Source organism: Monomorium pharaonis, chromosome 3, assembly GCF_013373865.1.
Source record: "Monomorium pharaonis isolate MP-MQ-018 chromosome 3, ASM1337386v2, whole genome shotgun sequence".
NCBI classification, from domain to species: domain Eukaryota; kingdom Metazoa; phylum Arthropoda; class Insecta; order Hymenoptera; family Formicidae; genus Monomorium; species Monomorium pharaonis.
This window is the reverse complement of record NC_050469.1, coordinates 2,798,431-2,818,476: the sequence shown is the minus strand read 5'-3', so window position 1 is coordinate 2,818,476 and position 20,046 is coordinate 2,798,431. Positions and strand designations below refer to the sequence as shown.

Sequence of the window (20,046 nt, the reverse complement as noted above, 5' to 3'; positions counted from 1 at the left end):
CTTAACAAATCGATTAAATCGATTTAACTGTTTGATATTATTATGTTTGAATATTATTATGTTGTAACAAAAAGACTGAAACAATTTATTTTTCATTAACTTTTTAACAGTAGTTGTCTTTCCACTAATTACAGTAAAAAATGTTTTAATAACTCTTAAGCATTTGCAAGAAAAAATGGTTTAAAATTATCCATGCTTGTTATCTACCTTGACTTTCAGTAAATGGTCGTAATCAAGACCATTAGACTGATTGCTTTGATATATATTGCAGGTTCGAGTCTTGTGAGATTCTTTTTTTTACTGTTTATTAAAAAAATTCTTAAATTTAATTACACAATCTAAAAATACCAATTATATATTTTTAACATAAAAATTAGTTTTTAACATACTTGTTCGTTTTTGTATCACATTTTTAATTCTATATTTGTTTTATATTTTTAACAAATATATTAGAAAATAATTTTTATATAAAAATATGTTACATAATCTAGATGTAAATTAAAAACTTTGCGCTTATAAAAACGTTTTTATAATGTGCATACTGCAAATATGTTTTTACGACAAATATCATCCAAAATTTTGTAAATCTTCTAAGAAATTTGATAATTCTAGGAGCGAAAAAAATCTGAAATTTGTGAAATTAAATGTGTAATATATCAAATTATTTTTATTAATTTTTTTCTTTTCTTTTCATATAATTTTTTAAATATTAATAGCAAACAGATATATTAGAAAAGAATTTTTATATTAAAAATATAAAACAGAAATATACAGAATTACAAATATAAAAAATATTAAATAGCAAATAGTAAACAAATATGCTAAAAAATAATTTTTATTTTAAAAATATATAATTGGTATTATAAATTATTGCGCAATCTATGAAAATATCAATAATAGGAATTTAAAAAAATTTTTTAAAGAAAATAAAAACCTTGCAAGACTCGAACGTAATTTACACTATAGCAATCAGACGTTCAATGCTCTCAACCGTTCGCTGAAAACTGTTTTAACAAATAGATGAATAACAAACACGAAAAATTTAAATCATTTTTTCTCGTGAATACTTCAGCGTTATCAAAGTATTTTACCACAAATTAGTAAAAGAATAGAAAAGGGCCAATCCTAGCCATCTTCTTGTTAAGACAAAATATTTTTGATGCAAATATAATTTCACATTTTTCTTAATTTTTTAATAAAGCATTTTGGACTTCTAAAGAATATTCGTTCTTGTTTCAGCTAATAAAATATATCCTTAATGTATGTATGGAAAAGTCAGAGATATTCTGTACATATGTAGAATATTTTTAGAAATCAATTATTATGCCCAATATCTAGAAGAGATTAGACAGGAAAAGTAACATTTATTCTTCTTAAAAAAATCATTAATTAAAAAATTTCAAGTAATATATTATTTAATTAAAAAAGATAAAATAAATACTTTTAAATCGTAGTATATACTAATTTTTTTATACATATATATAAATACATATATCAAATTTCTTTGGTCTAATTTTTTGTTGTGTACCCTAAGTATATGTAAAAATTATATATTTCCAGATCTTTTTTTTTAATAATTAAAAATTGTTACAATTATTGTAATATAATAGACATGCTTTACTTGTTTATAGAATATGTTCTAATCAAGATAACTTTTACATGTAATATTATATATACACGTGTGTGTGTGTGTGTGTGTGTGTGTGTGTGTGTGTGTGTGTGTGTGTGTGTGTGTGTGTGTGTGTGTGCAAAGTGATTCAAAACAACTTTTTATCCTTAAAATGTTATATTTCTGAATTAATTCTGAGATATTTTTTCCTTTTCCAAAATTTTGAAAAGTTTGAAGTTTTTAAGTGTACGAATTCTAGATCGTAATACCATTCAACTTAATACAATTTTTTAAAATGTCATTACGATCTAGCAAATTCATGCACCAAACTATATGACCATAACCAAAATTAGTATTTATATTGTCGGGTAAATGCGTATTATGTGATAATAATGTTTTTTTGAGCGGTTTTTAGTAGTGGAATAATTTATCGACAATCCATAGTCATTAGTTAAGGGATTTATGAATAAAATTCGTCGACTACTTGTTCAGTAAGCGCGTGTTGTGATAGTAATTTTTTTCTTTTAGTAATGATTATTAATCACCAAATAATTAGTGTTTAAAGTAATTGATAATAATTGATTAACCGATAAATTAATTAGTAAACTTGTTTTAATCAAATGAATAGATCAAGTGTACAATCTGTGTGATTAAAGTTTGTTAAGACTTACGTAGCACATTATTGACGGGCATATTATAATATAATTTTCTCGAATCCAGTTTTTGACTCATAAATACAGTAATTTGTGTTCTTCTCCGTGTTTTTATACGAGTTTTGTGACTAAAATCTGTTCTTGTAAAAATAGAGATATTTGTTTGAAAAAGTCAACCCCAAACTTCAACTAGTGTAATCCTAGCAGATTATGATCATTACCCAGCGAGAAACGATAATGAATTCGACATCAATTCGACGTCGAATCGACATCGAAATGATGATTTCGATGTCGAATTGATGTCGATTCGATGTACTGTTTCTCACTAGGTAGATCTCATAGATAATTCCACTATAGTCCAATTGTGTCAACAATAGTTGTCAGTAACTTTGCTCAGTAAGTGAACGCTCAAGATCTAAATTTGATTCACATATTTGCTAGGAACAAGGAAAAAAATCAAAGAGATTATTAGACAATTAATCTCTAAATTAACCAAATTGAGTAATAATTCAAAGAGCACTTGTTCTGATATTGGTTGGATAAGAACTATCCGTAAGGAAAGCACAAATAATATTGAGTCTTTAATTTTTGAAGAGAAATTGAAAGAAATTGTCTACAAATACTCATTTATTCCCAAAATTTTTAAAGCCAAAACTCCCTTGAGTTAGCCTTAAGATGGGAATGGAGAGGCAGAATTAGAAATACAGTAGAAGTTCCGCATTGCCATTCTCCAATTTATTGTGATCTTCCTTAATGGGAATTCCCCATTGCCTTACTAAAGGGAAAATCTCCGTGATAAATATTTTCCCACTTCCGCGCGTTATGCTCACGCCGCGTACGCCTCTCTCTCTCTGTCGATAGAATGAGGTTACTTCGCAATGCCACAATTTCATTCAATGCCACGGTGCAAATCTTCGAGACTGTGGCAATGCATAATACAGTAGAAGCTTACTGTATTATGGGCTGGAATATTCACCCTTCTTATGGTGCACATTATATGCTTCGAAGCATTTGATTGACCAATCAGAATAAAGAATTTTATGAATTGGCTAATCAAAAAATCTTTAAAGCGTTTGTAACGTCAACTGGATCGCACCCCGAGTATAATATAGACGATGAAGAGGCTACTGACATCTTTTCAGTGTTGAATTTGAGAAGTATTGAATCAGACTTAATATTTTGTAAAGGTGTAAACGAAACAGTAAAATATGAAGAATTTAATCCCAGAGACATATTGCAAGAATTAAGGAGAAAATTTATAATAAAGAAACAAGAATTACGAAAAAATCCAGACTTGTTAGAGAATATTACTAGGTCATTCCTAAATGGTTTAGAGTTCACTATTAGTAACAGTATGACCCTCAGACAAGATCTAGAATTTTATTATATTGTATTTACTAGAGAAGCTGTATTTGACAAAATTAGAAACAGAAGCAACAATTTCGTGAAAGAAGCTTTAAACATTTTTTAAAATAAATATGACATTAATACAACCAAGAGAAGACTTGAAAAAGAGAAGACTGGAATCTAAAATTGTGACTCTATCAAGAATTGCTGCAAGTGCTCTTGCAGTTGTTAGGATTGTTTCATTTGGGTATAGGAAAAAGTATTGTTGATCCTATTATTTTTCTCTAGTATTGGACTAGACTTTCTTAGTTCTTATTTACTCCTTTAATATCCTTTGTTATCCTACTGTACAGCAGTTTCCTTCAATAGCTGTTGCCTTGGATATATTTTATCAAACAGAAACTAAGATCAATCTTCAACAACTGTACAACTATTTTCTTGCATTCAGCACTAAATTCACAAGTTATGCCATCCATTCAGAGCTAAATATTGCAAAGATTGGAGAGTAGTAAATTACGCAAATAATAACTAAGTTAAGCTTTAATGAAACAATCATTAATTATAGGGATAGGGTAAAAGCATTGATTTCTGCTTCAAAACCAAATAATCCATTTTTACAAGCTTTAATAACCCAAATTTAAATAACCGTTCGATTAGTTTAAAATTTATAGGTTAAATTAGTTTATTATTAATTTAAATTTATGGAATGTCAATTAAATTACGTATAATCTTTAAGAAATTTATTTTAAAAAAATCTTGTTTGACACTCGATGTGGTAATTCATCGCGAAATTCATCAGTTTAAAAAATAACAGAGAACAGCAATAAGCTAGGTCATCATTATAAGTAATAGCAAGTAAGTAAACGAGCGAGCGAGCGAGAGAGCGAGAGAGAGAGAGAGAGAGAAAATGTGTACCAATAAAAAAGCCTTTTGTTTTTAAAATGTTATATTTCTGATCTTATATTTAATTTTGACAATCTTTCCATCTCAAAAACTATGCTAATTATTGAATAATTACATCAAGCGCTCCGCGTAAGTGCCTGTATCTGATTAATTGCCCTTACCTACCTTTTGTACCTGATTATATAATACAACTATTTTTTCTAATAATTCAAAAACTGAACTTTAAACAAAATTTTAGAAAAGGAAAAATCGTCTTAGAATTAAGTCAAGAATAGAACATTTTAAAGACAAAAGATTATTTTGAATCACCCTATGTGTTGTGTGTGCGCGCGCGCGCGTGCGTGTGTGTGTGTATGTACATAATTTACATATAAAACATTAAAAATTGGAAATTTGATGTGCTATGAGTTGATTAATGTCATTTAAATCTTAAAATTTAAATTTCTGCTCTTTAAATTAAAAAATTTTCATATTACTAATAAAATATTTTTTGTCAGAAATTGAACAATCTCATGATCTTAACAATATGATCATGGTTTTCGAATATACAAGGTGTTCAAGAGCCTGTACCAAAATTTCAAGAGATAATAGAGAAAGACATGACGAGTATTTTTTGTTAAGCAACATAAGATCAGCATGGCTTCGTTATCTCGGCAGGCGATACACAAGTTTGCACAAATTAGACTACCAGGAATGAGATGTGTACGAGTACAGAGTTGTGCGTTGCTTCAGAATAACGAATCAGAATAACAAAGCTATGCTAACCCTACATTGTTAGATATCAAAATTACAATTCTGTTTTGCAGTGTTGTATGAAATTATGTTAATGCAATAAAATTAATGATCCATATTAAATTGATTAAATATAACAAATTTAACACTGTTAATTAATTAGATATTATTAAAATTTCTTTTTCTATGTTTCAGATATTATTTTCAAATTATTATGAAATATTGATACATAATATTTTAAATTAGTTATTTTTTCCTTTCTCTTTTCAAAGCAAAATATATATATTCTATATCAAATATTACTAGAAAATGCACTTGAATCAAACAAACAAAGTGTTTTCAAAAAATTTACAGAAGGAATAAAATCTTGGATAAACTTCTTTCAAATTCTGGAACATTTTGATTTCATTTTATGTAAAGTTTTATCACTCAAGATCTCTCTGTGTTTTGTTACATAATACATCAATAAATAGAAACTTTAAGCGGATATTCTCGCTTTTGGATTTAAATCCAACATTTTTTCGATATTTCTAATAACTTACATTTTGAATGTGAGAAAATGGTGTGTGTGTGTCACACAAAGTATTCCAGGCTTAACCCTTTGATTGTCGATTTAGGTTTTTTTTAGTAGATTTTCTTGAAAGTTTGCATATCTACGTTTCTTGGATCGCTGATTCCGAATCTGAATTCAGATTTTGTAAATTAAATATGGATCTAATATAACCGTCATTAGCTAGTAAATTAGTGAAAGTCTAAATACTTTTGCAGTAAATCCTTTTTTTAGGTTTTATTACAAGTCTAAGATTAAATGATAAAGATAATATCAAAATTCAAAATGGTAGATACATGATAGCTTTTTACATATGATATAATACTTTTAGCAACCTTCGATATTCACGAATTTCTATCTCAAAAACGATACATCTAAGCGAAATATTACAAAAGACTATTTATATTGTAAATTTTGTATAAAATATGGATAGAAATCGCTATACTGTTCCAAACTAAAAATTTTCAGTTTTTAATATTTCCATCCACCGTGTTGGATTCGCCATTTTTAATTTCTCAGTTTTGACCTCAAATTAGTAATCAGCGACCCCCAAACACTTTATACTCAAAAATGGTCAAATTCAATATAAAATTTTAGGAGAAATTGATTTTTTTCTAAAAAAATTGTTTTTCACTTAAATTGTTATAAACAATCACCAAGCGACTATTAAGTGCAAAAAATTTTGAAAACATGCAAACTAAATATTTCTGTACTGAAAGTCGAACATCATTATTAGTATCTCGAAACAAGTTTTATAATATAAAAATAAGTGGAAAGTATACTTCCCACTGGTAATAAAAGGGTTAATCCGTTAATAGCAGACTCCTAAGATTTTTTCGATACGAAAATCTTAATACCAAAGGTGTCGAAATGTAATTTTTAAATAAGAGGGGTGTTAATTAAGCAAATAAACTATCCGAAACATGTGCGCTTACATATGGCATATCGTACCGTAATAAAGATATTAAATACAATCCTTATATTAATTTTGTATACATTTTTACTATACGATGTGTCATATTTAACATGCAAATTTTAAATAATTTAACTTGCCAATTTTTAATTCTTATTTATTATATTTTGATATTACGATTATGTTTCAAAATGATCTTAAAAATTTCATTAGAGACATTATAAAAGTAATACATAACATTCTCAGGTACCAGTAGATCAGGTTGGAATATATACAGACAGTTTTAGATTTATCATGATAATCATTAATTTGTGTGTATGCGTGCGCGATAAAAAATAAACATAAAAAATGAATTTTAAAGTTTTCTGACTTTTCCATATTTTCTAGATAATAGTAAAAAATTTTCTGTTATAAAAAAGAAATGTACATAAAAATTGTTACAATAGAACATCTTGATTTCTTTATCTTCTCGCGGTCAAAACATAATACAAATAGTGAATGATTATTTTTTCTTAATCATTTTGTTTAATTTTTTTTATATACCATGAAACTAATATGTAAAGAATGACTTGTAAAGTGTGCAAGTTTTGAATGTATATGAACAAAAAAATGGTAGAGATAACATTTAAAAATTTGCATGTACGCTAGCAATTGTAAATGCTTTCACTTGTCCTCATGCTGCTTTCAATATGCGCATATAGTGCACGTAATATACCCTATATAAAATGCATATGCACATGGAAAACTGCGTGAAGGCATTCATAATCGCTAGTGTAAATACTCTTTAGAATGAGAGCATAAGGAAATGGTGAACAAAAACTCCAGACTTTTTTACATCTTTCCCTAACCTTTTCCTAACCAATTTAAATTTTTAACTTTTTCCAATTTGCTCGAGTTTCCACCAGGTCTGTTACAAAACCTGTAAATTTACAGCTTTTATATTTTTTCTTTAAAAAATTTCCTAAAAACAAATACAAAAATGATATCAAAAGCGAGAATACCTTCTTAATTTACTTCAGTTCATTGTAAACTAGTCAGAGTGCAATTATGTCGTTGTATTAGCAAGTTTTACAGATTAAAATCAATTTGTGATTTTGATAATGACTTTGATAATATGGACACATATTGTATTTTGCAAAATTTTCCATTATTTTGGAAAAATTATTTTCTATGATTTTGGTGCTATATTTACATATGATATTCGTATATAGAATGTTGCATACAAGTATTACGGGAGCATTTGCACTTAGCTGAGACATAACTTTGCGTAATTTTTCTTTTTCTGAAAAAACAAAGATACGTAAGTCGTATTTATTCCATTGAGATCATGCTTTTTTTATTTAACATTTTAAAATTTATTAAAAAATTATATAAAATGGCGTCGCTATTTAAATTATGCTTTCAAAAAGCGCGAACACTATACCTTGAAAACAATTTTACCGATTAATTTAGCAATTTCATCAGTGGGAAATAACACATTATCATTATATTTACTTTTTTTAGAGTGGTAATAAAAGAGTGATAATAGCATTATTTTTCTTTTTTAATAACTGTAACGGTAACGTTTTTTTAGTAATTAACGAATTTTACAGCTACTTTTAATGTTATTTTTTTAAGATTTTAAACCTATTTGTTACAATTTATATTGTGTGTATGTATATATAACTTTCAGTCTCCTGGCATTCATACTTTGTTACAAAGAAAAATGGACAATATACATTAAAAAGTTAAAAATAATTTTAAGTACAAAATACAAATTATAATGTTAAAATTTTTTAATACAAAATTAAGAGTAAAATAAGTGTAAATTTTAGTATATTTATAAATTTAATAAAAACTGAAATTTTTTAAATTTTTAACTTTTGAATTTGGATATAAATTATTTTTAAAATTTTTCATAGTTTTTGCAAGTTTAAGATCCTATGAAAACAGCAGTGGTCATTATAAACGTTCTTTAGAACATTCTGGAAAATTTTAATAGTAACACTATTTTATATAATTTTTTAGTAATATATTTTACATTAAAATAAACATGACATTTTTATCCCCTTTTCGATTTTCTTTCCGTTTTTATACAAAAAATTTGCAAATTTAAACCGTAATTTTGATCCGCTAGGTATTTGGAAAGTTGCTGAAACTAATTAGCTTTCATTCTGTAATGCACACGAGTATCGGAAGAATTAAAATTTAATAATTCAATAGAAAACATTTGATGGTTTTATTTTAACTTTGTCGAAACAGTAACATGTGTTTAAAAATGAGTGATATCTCAGTAGAAGAAAAAGTTTATCTTATAAAGGACTTTTTTCTAGAAGAAAAGTGTATACTGTATAAAACATTTTGTACCAAATATGTACAGCATTGCAAACAAAAATACTCTAAAAAGGTTAAAAAATTTTGTTTACACTAATGTACACTATTCCGTTTTCTTGAAATAATTTCTATTAATTTTTAGTTAATTAATTCCGCATACATTTTTTACAGAATAATCGAAAATTTTTTGTAATATTCCTTGCGGTACAATTCATGATACTATTCAGGTATGATTTACCTTTGTACAAGGTAGTGAGAAAATAACAAACAAAGGATGGAGCAATGTTTTAAAGAAAATCTAAATTCTTCCATTAGAAAAGCAGCTTAATCCCTAAATCTTTGCTGCATAGAATTTTAAAAAATTTTTTTGCAAAATACGTTTTATCTTGATGAAAGTTTTCGAAGCAATCAATAAAGTTTACAGAAATCGAATAATTAGTTTGGAATATTCTAAATTTTTTCCGGGGAAAAATAAAATAATCTTCTTACTCTTCAGATCTAAACCTGTGCGACTTATTTTTATTGAGATAAATTAAAGACAACTGACAGAGAAACTGATTCTGATTCTGACTGACTGTTTATGCTCTGGATAAATGAGCACAGACTTTTGCATAAAAGAATGAATTAATTAAATGTCTTTATTCTACTCTTAACAGAAAGAAATAGGCGATTCTAATTAATTAATTTTCTTATGTTATGCAAAAGTCTGTGCCTTTGCTCTTACTCCAAAAATAAAAGACAAGCATTAAAAATAGTTAATGATATAATAAAAGATTGTTTACAGAAAGTTTTATATAGGTTTTTTAAAGAATTGAGTTTTGTTCAACTAGTAAAGGTGCATACTTCGAAAACACATATCATTACACTAAGTTTTGTTATCTTTTATAAAATAAAAATTAAGTAAAAATGTTTTATTATACAGAATAGTATATTAAAATAAAATCGTCGAATATCTTCTATTAAACGTAATTTAGTTTTTCCAATATTCACACAAAGTAAGAGATAATTAGTTTCAGCAACTTCCAGTAAACAACCTGTATATAGGTGCTCCCTTAACCCCTTAAAGATCGAGCTAAATTCACGAAACGGACCCAAAGGACCAAAAACGAAAATGTATTGGATTCCATTAAAAATTCATACGTAGAAGTTTTCGAGAATGTTGATTACAAATTTCATGTGAAAAATTTTCGAGCCTTAAAATGTTTATATGTTCGTGCCAAAGATTCATGAAAAATTGAAAAAAAGTTTATTCTTTAAATTACCGTATTTCGTTTAGGATGTAAAAAATCGATTATGGGATCGTGTTCAGGGAGCCTTAAAATTTAGAAAAACCTTTGTTTGTTATTTGGAACGCGACTAAACTTGAGGACAGTAAAATTTTCTGATCTTTTTCCAGTCCATTAGACAAAGTTCTAAATTAAAAAAAAGGCAAAAATCTTTGCTATCGGTCTTTAAGAGGTTAATATATCTGTATACACGACATTATATACAAATATTAACATATTTCTCGAATACATATATTCGAATACAAATAAGCATTCATTTAAAACACCATGCAACACCACAGTTAAATATTCTGTTAGCAATATTTACAATGTCATGCCCGACGAATTTTTAAAATATTTAACAGATTTACTTTTTGTCGGATGTGTACATCAAAATATGTAATTTGTCAGAATAATTATTTTGATTCTGTAGTATTAAAGTACAAAAACCACGTTCATTCAAGAACAAAACCATAAGAAAATATTTTAGCGCGTCATAAAGTTTCTCTTGCTTATACAACCACGATCTTATGATTGTTACCATTCGGCAAGAGAACATAATAGACACGCTTTCCCTTATCTCATTGAAATTCTTGAATATTATTATGATACTGACTGTTCGCAAATGATCCATTAGCTTGTTCGTTTCGTTCGATAACGCTTTGCATTTCGACCGTTGACTCATTGTTGGATTGCCCATTATTATTTAAATTTCCAGTATTGCTAACGTTATTTGTCACTACATTTACATTTACATTATTTGCGACGTTCGATTGTTGTTGATGTCCGTTTAAACTGTTTTGTGCAGAATTGTTATTATTTTTTGATCTGTGTCTAAGTCTATGCGTAGTGAGATACTGTTTTACCGAAAATGCTTTATGGCATATATCGCATTTATATGGCAATGGATCTGGGCAATTTATGCCGTCTACGACAGCTACCGCATGAGTAGTCATGTGCATCACGTAATAATGTTTCACGACAAATGACTTCCCGCAAGTCTCGCAAATATAAGGACCAGATACACCATGTGTTTTTCGATGTTTATGTAGATTATCTTTACGTGAAAAACTTTTACCACACATTTCACAATCATGCATCTTCTGTCCGGTATGAGATACCGAATGTCTGACCAAGTGTTCCTTACGACTGAACGCTTTCGTACATGTCGTGCACACGTACGGTCGCTCACCAGTGTGCAATTTCCGATGTTGAAAGAGATGCTCTTTCCGTTTAAATGGCTTACTACAAATGTCACAATTAAAAGAATTAACAGTAGTTTGTAAAGGATCATCCTTATTTCCGACATCCGATGGTTCATTTATAAGTGTCTCGACGTTACAATTGTGATTGCTCATTTGGTTAAATGAAGGAAAGGTTTTACCACAATCACGACAAACAGCATTCCTTGCAGCTTGCGACAGACCTTGAGGATTTACAGTGATTAAAGAAGCTGGTTCCGCTCCTGATCTGAGTCTCAAAAATTCTCTGATTTGTTCAATTGAATTACGAGACATTCCGTCGTCAGATGAAGTTTTTGTAAGTTCTTTAAAATCTTTTTCATCTCGAATCGCCATCAATGGACCTTCTTTGAAGCCTAAATTGAGAAATACTTCTGGCGTTTCCTGTACCGTAGAATAGGTTTGTACATTTGAGTTAGGAGATTCGTCTTTTTGAGCTTCGGATTGTATTTTTTGCATGATTTGTTGATTCGAATCCATGTCCGTTTCAGTTTTTAGAACTATATTATTATTTTGATGTACAACTGGTGTCTCTTGTTTCACTGAAAATTCTTGTTGTGTTATAATTTGTACCTGCTGTTTTTCAAGTTGAAGTTGTCTGTGCTGCTTTTCAAATTCACGCTGTTGCCTTTGTAATTGTTGGAGCTGTTGTGACATCTGCGATTGTCCCTGTACTTGTTGACTGACCTGGCTTTGATTTTGTTGAGATAATTGTGCCGATTGATTCAACTGTTGAGAAATTGCTCTTTGGGATTGTACTTGTTGATTTATTTGACTATGATTCTGTATCGGATTCTGAGCTTGTTGCTGAATTGTAGAAGATTGATTTTGCTGATCACTGATTTGATTTTGCGCTTCATTTGATTGTTGCGATGATACTTGAGAAGTTTGTTGTTGATAACTGTAATGAGTTTCTGCTGTAGCTTCGACTACAGCTGCTGCCATACCTCCTGGTTGCATCTATATCAAAGAAAAAAAGCCTTATTATTTCTTAAACAAATAAATAATCTTTAATACATTAACTTTCCGACTATTGCTGTTTTTACTGCCTTTGGACTGTAACTATGGGTTTGTCGTATTGGTCGTCATTTTCTTTATTTTAAAGTAAAGAAAAAAATCTGAAAAAATTCAGCAACAAAAAATATGTTAACATTATAGTTGATAATATCGTAGTTTTTTGTACAAAATTATTTATTAAATATTTTATTTTTAATAAACTCCGAATGTAAGAAAAAAAGAATTTTTTAAATATATTTTTTTATACAAAAAAAAAATGCTTTTAAAGGTTTTTTACAAGATTCAATGTTAAAAAAAAAATCAATCAATATTTGTAAGAAAATTGAATTATTCAGGATCAAAATAGATAACTTAAATAAAAAAAGTTAATAAATTAGAATTAAAATAGAAAATAACATAAAGACATAAATATAATTAACAAAATTTTATTACAAATATATAAAATACATATTCAAAAAATTAATAAGTGTGTTTATTTGAACTGTTTCTATAGAACCAAAATTCTATTTTTGGGAATAAAAAAAGTAATTTATCAAAATCTTTTAAAGAAATATTGTTCTGACTACAAATAATGTTTTTCATAAATAATACTTACGGCTCTTATAAGATCTCATACATCCATGTAAATTTTGCCCATTCAACACTCAGTCTGATAGTCTGATAACAACTTTGCAATGACAAATTCCCTTTTTTTTTTGAAGAAATAAATATATAGGTTTGTCAGTTTCAAAATTATGAGCAAATACAGTTTTGACTTTGATGTCTCAGACCCATAGTTACAGTTGGAGAATTAATAAAATTAAATAAAAGTTTTATTAGATATTTTTTACACGCACGCACGCACGCACGCACGCACGCACGCACGCACGCACGCACGCACGCACGCACGCACGCACGCACGCACGCACGCACGCACGCACGCACGCACGCACGCACGCACGCACGCACGCACGCACGCACGCACGCACACACACACACACACACACACACACACACACACACAGAGGGATGGTAATGAGATAATGATTGACATTGCAATATATCTAAATTAAAAATAAAATGCTAATTTTTATCAAATATATAGTAAATAATTGTTTTTTATAAAATATAAAATTTCTTAAAATTGTTAAAATTATAAACATATTTTTCTTAGTTTTGATTCTGTTGTTAAGATAATTATGCCAATTGACTTAATAAGCAAAAACAAAGATATTAAATTTTTGGGTGAAAGTTTGTATTTGTATTCAAAGTTTGTTTTCCGGTAATAATTTTATTATTTAATAAATTCTTTTATTCTCACTCATGAGAGTTTTATTATTAATTGGTAATTGATTAATTGGTAATTGATAATAATCAAACAAAATAGTCATAGTTTTTTTAATTTTAATCACATATATATTTTATAAATAAAAGAGATAGTATAAAAGCGCTGATTTTTTCCTCCAAAATAGCAAGTGAAAGATTCATGATATTTTTATAGTTTTTGATTTGTTGAATCCGAAAATAATATTTTTAAAGATATAAAGCCCAAAGAAGTGTAAATTGAAAGGAGAAATATAAATCCACAATCTTACAAATAGTAACTTGTTGATGTATGTTTTCAATTAATTAAAAAAGGTATGTTTTCATAATTAAAAAATTTCACAAAAAAGGGTGAAAAATTTACGTATTCTAGTTGTATTCGTGTTGTTAAATTGAATAGTACTAATTTTAATTGCATTCAATCTCAACAAAATGTAGAAAATTAAAACTTCTGAAATAAACTTTTGTAAACCAATTTAAAGCGTTGCAACTTTTAAAATCGTTCCAATTTATTACCAAACTTAAGTAAATAACCAAAGATATTAATAAGAATATTTCATCATTAATTATGTTTTTAAATTAGTAAAAAAGTGAAAACTATACAAGAAATTATACGTGTGAATACTTGAAAAACATTACTTATATAGTATTTTTAGTCTATGTTTCATTATTAATTTTTCGAATTTTTCCTAGTTATAATGTTCTTCCAAATATTATGTTCTTGTTCTTCAGATTCAAGAGTCAAAAAATGGTAGAATAAGTTATTTATTTAAGTTCGGTAATAAGTTGGAACGATTTCGAAAGTTGAAACACTTTTTAAGCAGGTTAACAAAAACCATTTTAGAGGTTTTATTTTTCTGCATTTGATCGAGGTTGAATGCAATTAATACCGTTCAATTTAGTAAATCAAATATGACGAAAATACATTTTCAACTATTTTTTGTAAAACAATTACGAAAACATATGTCGAAATCCTCAAAAAGTCACTGTTTGCAAAATTATGGATTTACACTTCTCTCTTCAATTTAAGTTTTCCCCTGGGTATTATATCTTTAAAATCGTTATTTTTGAATTTAGCGGACTAAAACTATTTAAAATCATGAATTTTTCACTTGCCACTTCGAAAGCAAAAATCGCCACTTTTTATACTACCTCCTTTAATATGTAAGATAAATGTTACATCTGAAAATAGTTACTTATTTTATGTTAAACGCACAGCGTCAAAAAAGTTCTGTAAATATAAAAATTAATTACATTTTTATAACTTAAATATAAAAAAATTAATGAAATATAAATAATTATTTGGATAATCTTTGCATTTTTTATTGAATAAGTTTATTGTTATATTTTTCTTTGGATTTAAAGATAGTACTATAAATTTTAATTATTAAATGCAATATTTATATAAAATTAAATATTTTTTGTAATATTCTTCATCAAGGTGCAGCTTTCTGCGCGCAACATGAAATTGTGCACAAACATTCTCATCAACATTCTTCAGACTCTAATTATGACAAATTATACAGATTAATAATGTTTCTCATATTTCATTGAGATCAAATCTAGTGTCCAATTCATTTGTATATTCGTAAATTTTTACAATTCTATTATTTTACAATACAGTCTTAAGATGTCGTGAATCAATAAACAGAAACATATTAGTATCTTAAGGTAATACTTAAGATACTAAATGTTTCTATTTGGTAATTAAAAAAAAAACGGACCATAAATATTATTTTTTAAAACATAATTTTTATAACATTTTTGAACAATTTTTTATTCATTAAATAATTATGAAATTACAGAATATTTTAGTATTAATGTATATTTTTATCGTAATTATTTATGAATCATACTATTCATTCATTACATACCTGCATAGCACATTTGTATTGTTGTACTCTTGCTTGAACGCCACTGATGATTTGTATATTAGAAGTATTTATGTTGCTAACTACAACAGGTTGCTGTATTTGATCTGTTGTTTGTTGATTATTCATTATTTGGATTCCCACTGATGTTGGTACTTTATCCATTGACTTCAGAACCTCATCTTCTGGTGTGGACGATCTTTCCTTTTCTGTATTCTTTACATAAACTTTTCCTTCTTTCAAAAATTCCTCGGAAAAACGAAGCGAAGTGAAGTAAGACTCCAACATACCCTCAGCATTGACAACGGTTTCTCGGAATTCTATAAAATTTTCTAACTTTTTGACGCATTCGTGGCATACAATTTTTGGTAATGAGTCCTCTTCCATAACCTTCAAAAAGAATATAGATATATACATATATAATTATAATTTAAGAAAATAAAATTAATAAACTCAAAAGGCTCTATAGAAATAAATTGTAAGAACAAAGAGTTTTAAGTTTTGTGTATAATCGTAAAATTTGTAAAAACCTATTAAAACAAACTCTTTTCACTATTTTAAATTTTAAGGGACACCAATAAAACCTGATTTTTCAGGACAATGCATAATTAATATTTTTTCCAGCATAATATTATTTTATCATAATATTTTACAGTTTTACAAGTCTAATCGCAGTTAATATAAATTAAAATTTAAGAGGTTTTTATTTTAAGGGAATGTTAAAGACAATCATATCTTTTATTAGAAAATATCTTTGAATTTATATATGCTTTATATCATTTAGAAAATATCTTTGAATTTATATATGCTTTATAGAATAATCTCAAATATTTTTACAAATCAAAATAAATAAAGAGAGCAAAGGTAATTTTATGTCAATAATAAAAAAATTTGATTTTGTTATTGAAATAAAATCGCCCTTTATCTTTTTCATTTTTGTGCAAACTTTGATTTTGTAAAAGTATTTTTAATTCTGAATATTAAGCCAATTCAAAGATATTTTATAATAAGGAATTAGCTTTTTAAAAGAGAACATTATTCTTTCTGGACTTTAAAGTTAGTTTCAGTTGCATGATATTGTTCTTACATGCCATCCTTTGTCCGTGCATATCCCATTTTTTGTACATATGTATTGTAAAAGTTTTGTATTACACAATTATTTAAGTTTTTAAGTAGTTCTATGTACAGAACTTTTAATTCTTTGTTTTTGACATTTAATTAACCTTTAAGGGTTTTATTTTTGTGTGCACTTAAATTTTACAAAAAAATTTTTATTAAGCCAATTAAAAAAATGTTTTTAAAATGTCAGTAAAACTGACAATTTCAGAAGAGAGAGATTCTTCTTTAAGAGATTTTTTAACAATAAAGATAGCTTTAATTTAAAATTATATTATGAGAGAAACCTAACATGTTATTTAAAAGCTTAAAGAGTCTTGTATAATTATGATATGCACTAGTTCTTCTAACAAAGCATATGTGAATGATCTTATGTAGATATAATAAAACTTTCTTTGTGTAAAGATCTGACATAAATAAAATTTTGAACTTTGTAAAAAAAATTCTAGTCAACATTATAGCTTTATTTTTTCAGTTAAGATTCTATATCATCTATGTTACACCTTACACAAGAAAGATTTTCAATTTATGTTTATATTCCCCATTAATAAAATTTACTGCCAAACAGATCTACAACGTGCCATTAGCAGACAAATGTCCATGTGACGTCATACTGTTTTTCGTTTATTCATAACAACAATGGGAAAGATATGCACTTATTAGAAATTTATTATTTTACAAAGAAAAGCAATATAAGTGAGGAAAAATTATATCGTCGATGTTTTGTGCCCATGTTCAAATACACAGATGAAATATCTACTATCTGATAAAAAATCTACTCGCACTACAAAAATTTAAGTTATATACAAATGAAAAGTCAATAAGTAGAGCAAAAAAATTTTTTTTGTTCTCGGTATAAAATCCAATTTACAGACTGATTGATATTAACATATACTTTAATTCTGATAAAGAATTTTCAAATTTATAAAAGAAATACATACAGAATCTTGTTAACCTTTAGACTGCCAAAAAATGGAGATCAGATAACACTATAGAAAAGTTACAAAAAAGTATACCTATATACTCCTATGCAAAGTTTTTGTCAAGTCCCATATCACTAGTAGCTTTGCTGGCAATCTAAAGGTTAATAATGTAATCTCACAATTAAAAGATATTAGGTGAGTGCAAGTTTTGATAAGTTTTTAATAAATATTATAATATTTATAAAAATATTGAAAACATTTCATTTTTTCAAATGCCAACAGGCAGTAAATTTCTCTCTCTCTCTCTCTCTCTCTCTCTCTCTCTCTCTCTCTCTCTCTCTCTCTCTCTCCCTTTCATCTGTCAACATTCAATTTATCAACTTCCTCATTGAAATTTATAAGTTTGTATTATAAAGGCAAATCAAAAAGTCATTGCCCCTATTTTTCCTAGCCAAAATAACAACATGCAAGGGAGGGAGGTTAAGGTATGGGAGTATATTTTTCGTTATTTTGCTACATAGTCACCATAGCAGTTCAAAAACCTGTCTCATCACACACAAGCTTGAAAACATTGCTGCAAAACTTGGCTAATAGACTTCAGTCATTCGGATGGGAGATTCTGGAACATGCACCATATAGTCTAGACTTTGCCCCAGTCATTACCATGTATTCGATCCACTAAAGAAGTTCTTGGCAGGACAGAGATTTATTTGAGACGATAAAGTGAAAACCACTGTTTGGTGGTTCCACGATCAATTAGTCCAATTCTACAACAGTAGTACCTTTAAACCAGTGGTGGGATAAAACAAATGCTTGAACTGGTGACTATGTGGAATAATAACAAAAGATACATAGAATAACTCTCCCATACCTTGACCCCACTGCATGTTTGTTATTTTGGCTGGGAAAAAATAAAAGCAACAAATTTGCCCTCGTAAATTGTAATCAATATCAGAAGACTATTCAAATTGTAATTTGTCTTCAAGGTTGAAACCTGTCATTTAAATTTAACAAACTGTTTAAAGCAGATTAAAACTTACGCAGCATTCTTTTTAAATATACACAATAAATATTTTTTATATCATTTAAAATATTTGTTCTTCTCCGACGTTCATATATTATTATAGGTATATACACCGTGAAACTTTTCTTGTCATTATTTTATTTTTATTTAAATATATCATAACTTTTATTCCAGCTTAGCTAACTTCTCTTCTTAACAATAACTAACAATAAATGTACTGCTTGTATCTTTTACATTTAAATTCTTTGCTTTCTTTCTTTCTAATGTCCATATTTATCTCATATGTGTAAATGTTTTTGGATATTTCAAGCCACACAGAGTTAATATTGCCTTTTCATACGACAAATATTATAATTGATACACCTATTTAAAACTCATCTAAATTTTTACACTCTATTATTTCATTGTTGCAGGTTTTTATGTGAAAGTGATTCCCACATAGGTCAGAATACATGTTATTGGAGTTTTAAAGAAATATTAATATAAATCTCAGATACTCTTTGTAGGTAGATTATTTGGACATTCTTTACATTCTTGTAGCTCATGACATGTCGAGTTAATAATAGGGTTAAGTGTGTTGAGCAACCGCATTATTAAGTAAAAGACTCGAAAATATTTCGTATTGAATTGAATATTAAATACTCACTTGTATCGGTAGATACGTCTGTATTTTCGTTTGTAATTGTCGCCTGCGTCCTTCTTCGCGGAAAATATTCATTTTGTTACCTTCACTACTAGTACACAGTCGACACAATTCGTAATAGTTTACCTTACGATATCCCGACATCGTTTTTTTCCCGCGGTAAACAGATTATAACAGATTTGTAAAGAATCGTAGAAAGAGAAAAAGAAAGCCCTCTTAATTACGTGACACACGGCACAAAAGCGGTAAACACTTGCACAAAATCACCGCCGCCACCATCGCCGCCGCCATCGCTATCACTATCGCCATTGGTCACTACCGTTTTCGCTGCTGCTGCCGCTGCGCTGCCTCCGTCATTGGCAATATTAGCATTATACATATGAATATATCTGGGCAAAGAGCAGCAGAGAGGAACCTGAGAGCAGAGAGGAACCCAGAGAGCGGTCATCGCGTCGTTTTAGGCGTTTTCATCCATCAGCGTCTATGTGCACAAAATGTGCACATTGAACTATATAATCAAATATCTATGAATCCCGTAGGTAATGTGCATGACTTTTTGGGTCTCTTCTATGCTATGTTCACGTTTATTTGGTTCTGTTTCATGCTATACCCGTAAATTTTACA

The 20,046-nt window shown here is 28.0% G+C and overlaps 1 protein-coding gene across 1 annotated transcript; it reads right to left on the bottom strand.

Moving 5' to 3' along the window:
• Nucleotides 1-2,123: 2,123 nt before the first annotated feature.
• LOC105838960 (zinc finger protein 853) lies at nt 2,124-19,756 on the bottom strand. Its single transcript, XM_012684923.3, has 3 exons — nt 19,426-19,756; nt 15,720-16,106; nt 2,124-12,486 (listed from the first exon to the last, which is right to left on the bottom strand). The coding sequence occupies exons 1-3, from the start codon at nt 19,564-19,566 to the stop codon at nt 10,867-10,869; spliced, it is 2,148 nt and encodes a 715-aa protein (XP_012540377.1). The 5' UTR covers nt 19,567-19,756; the 3' UTR covers nt 2,124-10,866.
• Between the last annotated feature and the right edge of the window lie 290 nt (nt 19,757-20,046).